Raw genomic sequence first — 14344 nt, forward strand, 5'->3', positions numbered from 1 at the left:
AGACTTATGATATGCTGGGGCCCAGATAGCCGTAGCGGTAAACGCGCAGATATTCAGCAAGACCAAGCTGAGGGTCGAGGGTTCGAATCTCACCGGTCGAGGATCTTTTCGGATTGGAAATTTTCTCGACTTCCCAGGGCATAGAGTATCTTCGTACGTGCCACACGATATACACATGCAAAAATGGTCATTGGCACAGTAAGCTCTCAGTTAATAACTGTGGAAGTGCTCATAAGAACACTAAGCTGAGAAGCAGGCTCTGTCCCAGTGGGGACGTAACGCCAGAAAGAAGAAGATTATGATATGCTAGGATTCCCCCTATGCAATACTAATGAAGTTTTTAATCAAATTGGTTTAATAGCTATAATTCAATCAATAATTATTAGTTTTCTAAGAGTAAAGTAGCTGTTTCTGATTATTGTCATACTTTTACTTCAGAAAATTATTAAATTATCATAATAATACGATATAGGTTAAGTTTTCAATAGTGTACTTCAGGTAGCACTGTGTGTTGCATGTTACCCTACATCAGGGGTAGCATGAAAAATGTATGTTTTTCGTCTCTCCTGATCCCAGAAAACCAAATCTCGAAGACTTATTCAAAAAGACTTAAGTCAGAAAATTTAACAAACTTACTTTATCAATCCTACGTGTTTCGCAGACGTAATTCTACAAGTTCCGCTCTAAACCAACTCTATTTTTCACTTTTAGAACGTTTAATTTCCGGATTTACAAAACGACGAAAGTAAGATTTTCCACTTTCGTAACCTAACCGCTACTTTCGCCGCTCTGTTGTATGGGAGACAAAGTGACTTAACCACGGATCAAAACAAATCACTACTTGAGTCGATTTTACACTGGTACAAAAACGTCGTAAGTAATTGATTGAAACGGCTTATCATTTTGTCATACATTTTTTGTGGGAAATGATAGGAACTACCTAGTGTTTTAACGCGAGCTGACTGCATGCAAAATTTAAACGATGTACACAGTAAAAAAGGGAATTCACAGTTTTAGAAGAAAGGTTGTGATTCTTCTTAATTAACTTTCTCAAAACCGTATGATAGTTACTTACGTCGATTTGAAAAATTAATCGAGAAATACTGATAAAATTAATACCACGTGGTATTCTTCACGTGGCGATTAGGGTACTCGATGGTTTTAGTCTCATTTGAATCCTCAAATTTTTCATCCATATAGCTTTGAAGTTGAAAATTGTTGTAAGTTACCCCGTTTGAATTACTAACTTAATCAGAAGAGTTACTAACTTTATCAGAAGATTTCACTACATCAGCATAAGATACAAGATTTTTGTTTTCATTTTTTTATTTACTTTCGATTGATGTTCTCTCAAACTATTATATGTAAATACAAACATCAGAGTTTTTCTTACAATCTTCCGATGAATGTTGATCTCCACATTTAGAGCATTTCTATTTATTCGAACAAAAAATAGATGTGTAACCAAAAAGGAGACAACGCTCACTGTGCCTAAGCTTAGGGTAGTAAAGTCTAACATGAAAAATGACGTTATCAATCATAACATAATCGGGGAGAACAGATCCAGAAAACGTTATTTTTATACAATTAGATTAAACATACTTCGATTCATTTCCACTAAAAATAAATTTTGATAAACGATTACAAACTAGAATACTAACAGGAGCAATGGATTTATTTATAAACATACCACCACCATCAGTCCTAATGTCGCAATTTAAATCTTATATAACTCGTATATAACTCAACTGATTTCACACGAAACACATGGAGCATATACACGATAAGAATTTACAAATAATCTTTATTTCGAAAAAAAAAAGAGTTGTCATCCTCTCTAAATGTTAGATGGGAGTAAAGATATAGATACTAATACTATACTATAATAATATAATGATGATACTTATCGAGCTTTCAACAAAGAAAATATGGAGTTGGGACCATCAAATTGATGATTCAGGAATCCAAGAATCTTGCAAAATAGGAATCTTGTCACTCCAACAGCAATACTCTTGTCAATACGCCGATCAAACTTGAAAATCACCGCCAAATCAGCGCACAAAGCGCAACGTAGGTTTCAGAAATCTTCAACAAATCTTCTGGAAACCACACCACACACGTCACGTAAGCCTCAAGTTTGCACAGCTACTCTGCAACGAACATAAAACTCAATTCAATTATTTTTTTTTAGATATAGTTAATCACAACTTGAGTATAAACCTTAAATAATGAGTTTAAAAATCGCTTGCCTTGAATCGAAATCCGTACACCCAGTGCCGGATTTGGGCTTCGGGAAGTCCGGGTCAGATCTCTTTATGGAGGCCCTTCGTACAAAATGAGTGGGGAATCAAAGGAAAGTTTAGTACCGTAATCCGGGGTAACATTGATAATTTTTTCGGATATTTCTTGAAAATTTCATTTGAAAATGCATAACCTGCAAGTTGTATATTGTTTAAACAAGTACTGACACTCATTGCTCGTGTCTATATACCGTATGTTGTTTTCTGACAGTTTAAAGTATGTTTAAAAAATGTTTCAAGTGATTTCTTTATTTGGCTGATATGGGGTAACATTGATCACCCATGACAATAACGTTCGGTAATATTGAAAATATCATTACTTACTAAAATCATTACTTACTAAAATCTTACTCTTACAAGCCCATTTACTTTTTGAGTTATTTCAAAATTTTAAACACCTTCAATTGTGGAATACGCCTAAAGGTAGACAATTACCTAAGGAAATACTGCATTATTTAGAGCAATTTATGAATTATGCTTAACTGAACATCAACGGAATCATTTTCGGCGATATCATTTTTAGTAACAACCGCATTTATTTTGCTCATATCGTTTTCAGAACTCATGTGAGATATGATTTTTTAATCGTGTCATCCATAATCATGAAAATCATTGTTTCCAAAAGTTGAAAAATTTATTCATTAGCACAACTTAATTTTCACAAAAACCTCAACGTTAATTAGCTTATGAATAGAAGAGGGAGAATCACCATTCATGCGTTGAAAATATTTCATCGATAAATGTTGATTCGAACTTTTTACGAGAAGGGCATGGCGATCAATGTTACCCCGGATTACGGTAATATGAAAATAAGATATTAGGAAAACTAAAAAGTAATATTACTCGAATACTCGTGAATACTGTGACAGGTAAATAAAATACTTGAAAAGTCGTGGATGATGAAATAAAGTTTTGGCTGAATCATCTTCAACCAAGTCCAACATAGAAAATGTTCGAGTTGAAAACAAGAATATATGATTCATCGAGACCAAATAACTTGAATAACATTAGCAAGATTAGGTTTTTTTTTTCATTTTTGCTGGGGATACTTATATTTAATGAACTTGCACGACAGTCGGTAATGAAGCAATAAGCAAATCGATTAATTATTTTATTTTATTGCGTAGAAATTTTCTGATTTTTCTACCATCATTTTTGAAAAAAAAAATGTTAAAATCGCGACTGGATCCAACAATGTGCTGTTGTCTGAAAAGTTGAAATCTTAAGCTTCAATTCCATAAACAAAGATTGGAAATCGGTTGAGCTGTTCAAAAGTTATGATTTTTTTTAAATAATATATCTATTCCGCTGAGACCTACAGTGTGTGCCTAAGAAAAATGACTGATTTTTTATTTTCAAAAAAAAAAAAAAAATATCTCAAAAACTAAAAAACATACATCGCTGAATTTAACAGTGAACGTAAAATTTACTAAACTTTCAAGAAAAAATGAGAACAGCAATAGCCCCTTTGGTCCCAAGGCCTTCAAAACATGAAAAACGGAAATTATTATTTTTTTTTTCATGTAAAAAAACATTTTTTGTGAAATTTTATAATTTTCCTGAAAAGTCAAAGTCTTTAGCTTTCATTTTGTCCCAAAAGATATAATATATATATATATATATATATATATATATATATATATATATATATATATATATATATATATATATATATATCCCTTTCGGGACGGACCATATTTCAGTGATTATTTCAAAATTTACCTTATAAACTAATCATCTCGTAGAACAAAACATTCTTTATTTTGGCTATTCTATCACTCCATGAACTTTTTAGGGTCAAATTCAGACCAGCACAATTGTGCTGGTCCGTCCCCAAGGCGGTCGATGTTCGAAAAAAAAAATTTTTTTTTTATTTTTTTAGAAAGTTGTTTAAGTCATGCATTTTTTAAAAAATTTTGGACCCGTATTTTTTTATTTCGTCATTAGGGTGCTCTTTCGTGAGATAGGGTGACCCAAAAATTCAGAAATAATTATGTTTGTGCGCATTGAAATTTAAAAAAATAATGTATTTTAATTAATATGATTTTTTTTCATAAATGGAACGAGAACAATGTACGAGAGATAAACATACTTCATATTCTCTCTAAGATTCAAAGCATCACGTGACGATGACATTTATCGAGATTATTCAAGAACTAGTCTACGTCATATAAAAATGGGTAAAAATAAATGTGTGAATAACTTGAAAACTAATTGGCTCAATCAAATCGTCTTTGTTTTGCTATGTTTGTTTATATCCTCCTAAATTATGTGGGATTTTTCCTCAAAAATAATTATGCAATAAAAATTAAAATTGAAAATAATAAAAAACCTTCGAATTGTTTAGTGGAATAGCTATAAACAAATGAAAACCGAATTGAGAACTATATCATTTTATTCCACTACAGTTTGTATCCTTTGACAGTTACGCATAATTCGACCTGGCTCCCACTATCAAATTTATTTATTTTATTTTTTACATCGAGTCTATTTGCTTAAAATGGAATTTAAGTCATTGTAATACAGTAGAGACCCGATTTTGTCAGCCCCCCGATGAATTTTAGGCTGTCGAAATGGGGAACCTGACAAAATCGGGACATATATTTTGTTTCTGTTTTTTCAAATTTTAACATGTTAATATTTGCTTATGAACTACGTTTACGACCTACATAGCTTTTAAAGGGGGCGAGGGACATGGGCGTAGTCAGGTTTTTTTTTTTGTTTATCAGGGGGAGAAAAGCGGCCCTCACAATTTCATTCTCAAATTTCACGCCAAAGAATCCCTTTGATCGGCAATTTTGCTCTGGCCTGTAATACAACCGGCATCAATCTGAATCTTAGTTCTACCTAACCGTTGAATTATCTAAGCATTTTTCTTACAGCTAGACAGCTGCAAACAGTAGACTTTTTAATTTTCCATGAGCTTTTAAAGTTTCGCAATCGGTGTGACCGTCGGATTACTAAGGAAAATGTAAAGCTCGACCATGCTCGTAAGTTTTGTTTTCCCTTTCGTTTCGGTCGCATGTACATTTTTAGCTGTCAATCCTACCGTGGAAAGTTTCCTGGAAAGCATTATGTACGATTTTGGCCTTTAAAGAGAGCATCACACGAATCTATCAATACTTTTATGACAGGCATACTTTATACCAGCCGTAAACTTATATTCACCGAAAAATACACACTAAATTTTCATCGAAAAAATACCCAAAACAGGGTTAATTGTAATACACCCAAAAATAGCAATTTTTCGCAAAACTAAGCGGAAATGTAAAATTTTTGTGACATTTTTCGCACGATCAGGCAAATTTTGCTAAGTTTGAAGATAATATATAGATTTCAGGCAATTTGAAAATGTTTCCATGAGTTTATACATGGGTTGAACTATTGCCCCGCAGATTCGAACTTTTGCCCCGCTATGGGCCAAAAACTGTTTCCAAGCATTTATGCAAAAACTAATACACGTCAAAGCATCCTTATGATAGGCCTAGAAACGCCCTTACATAAAATATTGAACAATATTTTATCTTCATTTGGTTCCATGCATCGAAAGTTTGACCAAATATTACAATATTTACGTCGAAAAACAACAAATAGCTATAACTTTTCCAAATCTCAAGCGATTTTTATAATATTTGGAGTGAGAGTCTCTTACTTGAATTGACATTTATAAGTTTTGAATTGATTTGAGCTAGAAATCTTAAAAATAAATTCTTGCCCCACTCGAACTTTTGCCCCACTTTACTCTATATATATATATATATATATATATATATATATATATATATATATATATATATATATATATATATATATATATATATATATATATATATATATATATATATATATATATAAATCTACATATCTACATATAAATCTACAGTGTGTGCCGATGAAAAATGACTGATTTTTTATTTTCAAAAAAATATATCTCAAAAACTAAAAAACATACATCGCTGAAAATTTGACAGTAGACGTAAAATTTTCTGAACTTTCAAGAAAAAATTAGAACAGCAATAGCCCCTTTGGTCCCGAGGCCTTCTAAACACGAAAAAACGGAAACTATTGAATTTTTTCATGAAAAAAAACACACTTTTTGAGAAATTTTATATTTTTCCTGCAAAGTCAAAATCTTTAGCCTTCATTTAGCCCAAAAAGATTGAAAATCGTTCGAACGGTTCAAAAGTTATAATTTTTTGAAAAATAAAAATTTTGCAAAATCGCGATTTTTTTGGTCACCCTATTTCGGAAATGGTCACCCTAATCAAAAAATCCAAAAATACGTGTATCCTTATTTCGGATAAGGAACAAAATAGCAAATTTTTACGGAATTCGGTGACCCACTAGATCGGTTTTTCATGGAATGGCTGTATATATATATATATATATATATATATATATATATATATATATATATATATATATATATATATATATATATATATATATATATATATATATATATATATATATATATATATATATATATATATATATATATATATATATATATATATATATATATATATCTTTTTTTGTTTCTTCATTAGTATCATTACAAACATTACATTCATTTCGAGGTGTTCTGTGTTATTAGACAACACAATCATTCTAATTTGATAAAACAAATTTTAGATTTTATTAACATTTTGTTAACAACATATTACATTTAATTAGCCGTAGCAATTAAGATTTGTTTACCTCACCTGTGAGTTAATTTCACCTGCTTATAAGAGAAAAAAAACACGTTTTGAATTTACTTAACCTAAATATGGCAATAAGTTTCTACTTACATTACAGTACTAACGAGTTTGGAACATAGCTCAAAATTTCTCCATAGTAATTTCCATATAAACCTACATTGTCTTTGGGCCGCCTTTGAATCACCACCTAAAAGCTAAAAATTCCACGGCACATTATTTTTATGGTAAGTATGGTAAGGAGCATATGGGAGATTGGATTTTCAAAAAAATATGTGTATCAGCCTCATACAAAAAAGGTTTAAAATTAAATCATAGAGCATTAAATTTGTTTTCCATTTATAAATCAATTAGCAAATTTTCAACAAACAAATATTCAATTTTCAATAAATTTTCAAACTAGCTTTATTATTTAGCTCAAGAAATTTGTTGTGGTGTGTGAATAGTCAATATTTTGTTATATGACGTAATATTTTTTACAGTCATAATAACCTGAATAATAAAGGCAATAACAAATGAATAACTCGCAACACTATAGTAACCGCGACCATAAAAATAAAATCTTTTAATATGGGCTAGCCAAGGAAAGATTTTGAGAGAACGAAGAGAAGTAATGCTTCCACTCAGATCTCCATTCTCTCCATCAATACATCATCCCATTCCGACTATTTTTCCTATGTGCACAACGAGGAAAGGCGCAATGCAGTTTATTCGAAAATTTTGATTCGATCAGAAGGATTATTGGGGATAATTTCATATCACGCATAGGCACCACTAGTAATCAGAAAATAGAAAACAAGTTGGTTGATGTTAAAAAAAATAGCATTTCTATATGACACAGGGATATTATTATATTATTGCATTTAATTGAACATGATATCGGAAAACGGATCCAGTGAAACTCTAATGCAGTGCAGTTTATGATGGAATGAAGATTATTCCATGAATTAGTTATAGTGTGATGAATCGAGCCGATACACAAAGGATCTGGACAATATTTGAATGCTTTGACGTGAATCGATTCTTACTCAGTAAGAATTGCAAGATATTGTGTTATTTGTGCTTTATGTTACTAATTATCCTTTCGGTACCTAAAGTAAATGAAAAACTTGTATTGTCGTTTTGTCTCCATTTTTCATAGCATGTTTACTCTGTGTTTCCTACTTCAAGTGACTATGAAGATATATAATTATTATTGTTATAATAAGTTATGTTCATTAAGTTTCGTATCAAAGTATTAAATTTATCATCTGAAAAAAAGCCATTAAGACATGTTAAATTTGGTATGTTGTCTCAAAGAATACAAAAACGCTTCGAGGAGGAGGGGACAAAGCGAGACGCCGGTTGGTTATTTGGAGTCTGAGTTGCAATGTATTTTCATGAAGGTTTGCCGGGATAGTCACATTCTAGCAGCAAATATGGTAGAGTGTGTACGAATTGATTAGAAATTTTAAATATCAAGAAAATAGTGAAAATAAACCGTGGGAGCCAGTTGGGTCGTATAACGACACAAGTTAGGCATATAATGTTCAACAATTCGCATTGGCTTAAATCATGAAGTACAAGGAGTTAAATATTCGACTGTCAACTGGACTGAAGGACAAATATTTGTTTGACTCTAAAGAAAATACTGGATAGCTTCAAACAAATGTTTTAATTTTTATCATATACCAGCTAATTATTTGACACCATATACTGATAGCTCAGTATATGTTCCTTGGGCGACACCAAAACTCTCCATATAAAATTTCTTTTCTAAACAACATCATACAAACTTCAATGAACATAATTTTCGTATCTTAGAGATAACAAAATCATCTAAAGATACGAAAATGACAAAATTATGCTCATTGTATCTTTTAGGATATTTTTATGGGTAGAATGGTATGTACCAAAAAAATAAATGCTCACTACTCAAAAACAGTTGATCCTATTTGTTTCCAACATGAGTAAAAAATCCGTTCGCCTTAAATACTTACTTGGGCTTTGACTACGAGTAAATCTCCGAAGAAATATCGGAATATCTCTGGAACCAGAAATCGTCAAAGATTAAAAAACTAAATTATTTTTTTGAGAAACTGTGAAAAAATGTTGCCAAAATGTTCGCGGTTTTATTTTTTTTTAGGTAAAAATGATGCTGCCGTTAGATTATTAACAGACATACCGTCAAACGCGGTAATTTGCAACAGCGGTGAAATTTTCAACCCATGAATAATGTTTTTTTTTTATAACGTTGAGTAGAATTTTTAGCGTTATAGGGAAAGTGTACCGGTATTCGCCATGTACCAGTTATTCGCCATCCCAGATTATATACCGTTTTACGACATATATGGTTGCCAATTGTTTAGTGTTCGCTAAATTGCTTTAGGATGATACGGAAACATTCTTGAAAACCGGAAAATTTTCTCAGAAAATAATAGAAAAAAATCATTTTCCTTAAAATTTTTGCTCCTTTGCACCTATTTTTCGCCACCTGTTCCTAATTCGCCACCCTCCATAAGAAATCAACGTAAGTGGCGAATTTAGGAACCGAAATTAAAATCGTGGCGAATACTGGTGCAAGTGGTCCAGTATTCGCCACCACCATTTTTAATACAAAAACAAAGTTTCTGATTAGTTTTTATATTTTCCCTGCTGAGTATGGATTGAAAGCTTTCGTTTGATGTATTGACAGTAACCAAAGGTCTTTCGATTTATGTATAAACAATATTTTTCCTTAGGGTGGCCAAAACTAGTACACCTACCCTAATGAGTATTGTTCTTGTTCTGTTTGTTTGCTGTAGTTCAAAAACCTATTTCACATTTAGTTGTATGAAAATAAGCATGAATGTCCAAAGTTTCATTCAAATATTAATCAAAGCTTTCTCAAGGAATTCATCTAATGTAGTACGATGAAAGGCTTCGATTTCGTAGATTTTCAAATGAATTGATCCAATATTTTTTGTTCACGAACGCTTGAAGAATTCCTAAGGATAAATTACTAAAGAGATTCTTCTACGAATTTCTCAAGGAAGTCCTCAGTCTGCCAAAATATTTGCAAATAATCTTTCTTGATTTTTTTTAATATCCACTAAGATTTACATTCTTATAGGGTTATCTAGCGTGTGTTTTCACAAGCTAACGATTTCCTTCAGGAAAGGAATTTCTTTCAGATTTCAAACATGAATTTCTTTAAGGATCCATCTATAAAACAAGAAATTCCTCTTGAGCTTTGTTTAGTAATTCCTCCAGAAGTTCTTGTAGAACTTTTCATAAGAATTTTCTTCTAAAAATTCTGCTGGCATTCCTTAAAAAGAGGTAATTTCTTAGATTGTTGTAGGCTTTCTTAAATAAAATGCAAGAAGTATTTTCGTAATAAATCTCTGAGTAATTGGAAGTTTTGCCAAGAAAAAATATTATGAACTGCTGCAGGAGAGAATTCTTGCAACATTTTTAACAGAAATTTTATGACCCTGTAAAAATTATTGTCAACAAAAAATAGATATACTACAGAAGCTATTCTCGAAAAATCTGGATGCTTTATCAAGAGAAATTTCTATATGAATAATTTGAGGAATGGGAATAATTGCTGTTGCATTTCCTGGTGGAAAACCGTATGTAATGTACTTTGAAAAATTTACTTGAGAAATGGGGAAATTTTGAAGCAATTCCTGAGGAAATCCGACGGCGATTTATTGAAAAAGTCTTGTGAAAATTGCTCGAAAAATGATTGGTAATATAGGCGTAGAAGGTGGGATTTTTGTAGGGTTTTTCCTAAATGAATTACTTAAAAAAACTGGTATAAAAACCGGTACGAATTCTTTGGAAATCAGCAGAAGAATTACCGGAAAAATCTCGGAAGGAATTTCTCTACGAAATCCTTGCAGAATACAACCAGAATCACCAAAGACATCCCTGTGGAAATTTATACAAGTTTAAGCGTCGCACTATTAGGAACTTCTTGGATAAAACTCTAAAGGATAATTTTGTAGCATTCTCTGAGAAATCACGGTGGGAATTTCGGAACGAACACCGGAAAGAATTGCTAGATGAATCTCTCGAACAGTCCGAGGAATTACTGAGAAATGCCTGAAGATTCTCTGCAAGATGTTTTTGCCAAAACTTTTCTTGATTACTCATGTGATTATTTTCAGGAATTTTCAAGCAATTATTTAGGAATTTCTGCAGATTTCGAGTAGAAATTCTTTATACTTAAAAAAGAACTTGCAAAGATTATTCTGCCAACAGAAATGTTTAGTAATTTCTCAAACAATTTCAATACCTTCAATGATAAAAGTAGAATGCCGCTAAGCAATTTTATTGAATCGCTATTAAATAATAACAGTAAGTTTTTAGTATTTCTGCTCGAAATTGTGTTGTTGAGTATTTTTCCCACAGATTTATTTAAAAAAATCGTCAAAAGTGCTTCCAAATGAAATCTGCATACAATAAATATTCAGAATTTTGCTTTACAGTTTTTTTTTTCAAAGAAATAAATACTTATTAAAATAATATTAGAAATATATTTCCGTAAAACAGGTTCCGGAAAATATACTTTGTACTATTTGAGATAAAAGCTCAGGAAAGATAAAAAGTAAAAAAAATATGCCAAAAGTAATGTACTTTTGGCATATTTTTTTAATGTTTTAATGTTTCCTCTCTGAGCAAAATATGACAGACAAAAAGTAGGTGCACACATAAATTAAAACAGCTGCCAACGCTGCCAATGTTCTGTTGTTATGGCTCTTGCCGAATCGTAAACACAACGGAAAATTTAGGGAAAATTTCATCTTCAATATTATCCAACACATGTAAAGTCGGCAGCGTGGAATTATGACGTAAGGCATGGGAACTTTTCCATCGTGAGCAATCTCTTACTAAGGTTGCTCTCAGTGTTGTACCTTTAGTTCAAACTCAGAGAATATGCGAGAGACGAAGAGCATAAGGGAGAAGGAAAATTTTATAGGTTACTCTGAGATTGCAGTCATTTTCCCGAGATTCTATAGGAGACGAAAAACTTGGAAAATAGATTTTTATTTACTGTACCGCACCGCAGCAGTTTCGGCTGAATCGTGGTACAAAGTGTTATGTAAAAGAAAACTGAGCCTACTTAATATTTCTTTGCCTTAAATTTCGGTTTGCTGTTGAAGTGAATTTGAAGAGCTAAGAATAAATTGTGCCGTAACTGTGTGATCATCCTTCGAGTGCTTCTATGAAGTGTTTATCTGCATTAATCTGCAAAATCAAAGCTTTATTCGAGCGCAAAAATGGATTATGAAAATTATTTAAAACAAGTTCATAGCAAGAAGTCCCATCAGGGTCAGTTAGTGTCGATGTTTGAATGTTAATCGGTAGAACATGTTTTGTGTATGAATTTGTGCCAATTCACAAATTTATGGTTGTAATTTTATCCTCAATCTTTGTACAAACAATACCTCCTATAGCATATTTAAAAATTGATTTTCCTGATATGTGTGCGTTCGCCTCCCCTTGTAGAGCAAAATAATACCATGAAATACCAACTAGTGATTAAAAATACATTGTGCATGTGAAAAACCGCATTTCAAGTTTTTTTTCCACATAGTCTTCGATTCTTTTGCTCTATCTATTTTATGACCTTTCCGTACTTACAAAATAGATGACAGCTATATATCAAAGTAATTTACAGATTCGACTATCCTATCTCTTCTGAACATAATTTAGTATATCCATGTTTTTTGTTCTCTTGATGTTAGTTGTTCACGATAGATTTTTTTTTTCAGTCGTGATATATAGAGTATACAATTTCAATATATTGATTTCACGTTTTCGTTCCAGAATGAAATTAAATTTCACAGATAGATGAAATGACAAGAATCAAGAGTTGAGTGAATGTCATAGCTAATTTAATATAAAAATATGATGCTATATTTAGGAAATAAGAAAAAAAAATCCCAATATAGGAGCGCATGTTCCTTTGTGTAAATTCTATCGAACAGAGCAAATGGAACATTTGTTTATATGATGTTTTCTCTTTTAATTGAAAGTGTCGTGGTATTTCTCATCACCACGAGTGATATAACGCATACTTTCCGAAAAAAAAGCTGCAGTATGAACAAAACATAAAACATTATAACTCGGTATTGTTGTTCAGTACCACTACGAAGTCTTGTGGCAAATTATCGATTTGTTAAATACGATGTATTTTTAATCAAAATGAAATAGTGTTTTCAACAAAAATTTTCAGTGAAAATGAATCAAATATTTTATAAACGATGTGGAGAAACTTGAACGCCAAGCTCAAACACGGCAATTGAGCCAAATAACAAATCGCAAGGACACTCGAAAAGTACCTAGAGCGGTCAAAAATCCGTTTAATCGCTGAGTGTTTTAGATTAATTCCAAAAGGATGTCGGTTGTATTATGTAATGTTGCTTCTGCAACTGGAAATGACAATAACAATAATAACGACAATATTAGTGAGGATTCCAATCCGGTTACCATATACAGGTACTTATGTTAATATATGCGCAAAACTTCCATTCGCCATTTATATTTAAGCTTTGATTTGAACACTATGGGTTATTATTTGAACTAAATAATATTACACATTGCGAGCTTTCGACACCACTTTTAAAATAGCACTTTTCTGCGTTCAGTTTGAGTAGTTTTTTCAACAATTAATCGAATACATTTAAACTCATTTATTATTCAATGCAGCATGTACGCCTCATAGAAATTTATAAAATACTAGCTGTCACCCGGAAAACATCGTGATGCATAATGTGATATTTTTTAACAACAATTTAATGTATGGGAAACCGAAAACTTCAAAACTATCACAATTCACATACAAATTTACCATGTTTTTAATAGCAATAACCTACTTTACGTGAAAACTAACCATACCAAAAGCTACGGTACAAATCGGATGAGCCGTTCTGAAGTTATGCACTTAAAAACGTTTGGCGTCCATTTTTTGTATATTTATAAAATGAAAGCACTTATTTCTTACAAAAAAGTCAATAAAATATCAACAGACGCCTACGAAAAGTTGACCACAAAAATTATGATTTTCACACACGATACGAAATGTAGAGTCAGCTCGCTAAATTGCGGAGCTATTCGTTTAAAAAATATTTAGAGCGGATATGTAGTAACTTATTACCGTTAAACGGGGCTTCTTTGACATTATTTTCACATTATTCAAATTTTAGGATTTGTAACTCCTAGAATTATGTATAGATATTGATAATTCTTGCATTTATTTCAGTTGTATATGTACGTAACAACTGTGCAAAATATGAGGCAAATCCATCAAAAATAACAAAAATGCTTGAATAGCGAAAAAAAAGTGTGTCCTTCAAGACAAAAAAGGGACTACTT

General features: G+C 31.6%; 1 protein-coding gene across 23 annotated transcripts in view; it reads left to right on the top strand.

Moving 5' to 3' along the window:
- LOC5568207 (voltage-gated potassium channel subunit beta-1) overlaps positions 1-14344 on the top strand; it is a 115888-nt gene that overhangs the window by 62410 nt on the left and 39134 nt on the right. Inside the window, exons 1-2 of one of the 23 annotated variants that reach the window (XM_021854209.1) lie at positions 12012-12298; positions 13184-13468. The exons of 17 other annotated variants lie outside the window; for them this stretch is intronic. In XM_021854209.1, the coding sequence (XP_021709901.1) occupies positions 13368-13468 (101 nt within the window). In that variant the 5' untranslated portion in view covers positions 12012-12298; positions 13184-13367. Of the gene's footprint in view, positions 1-7717; positions 8032-12011; positions 12299-13183; positions 13469-14344 lie in introns of those variants that run through there. 5 more of the 23 variants (XM_021854205.1, XM_021854206.1, XM_021854212.1 and 2 more) reach the window with 5 other exon arrangements.

This window comes from Aedes aegypti, chromosome 3, assembly GCF_002204515.2.
Source record: "Aedes aegypti strain LVP_AGWG chromosome 3, AaegL5.0 Primary Assembly, whole genome shotgun sequence".
Taxonomy (NCBI): Eukaryota; Metazoa; Arthropoda; class Insecta; order Diptera; family Culicidae; genus Aedes; species Aedes aegypti.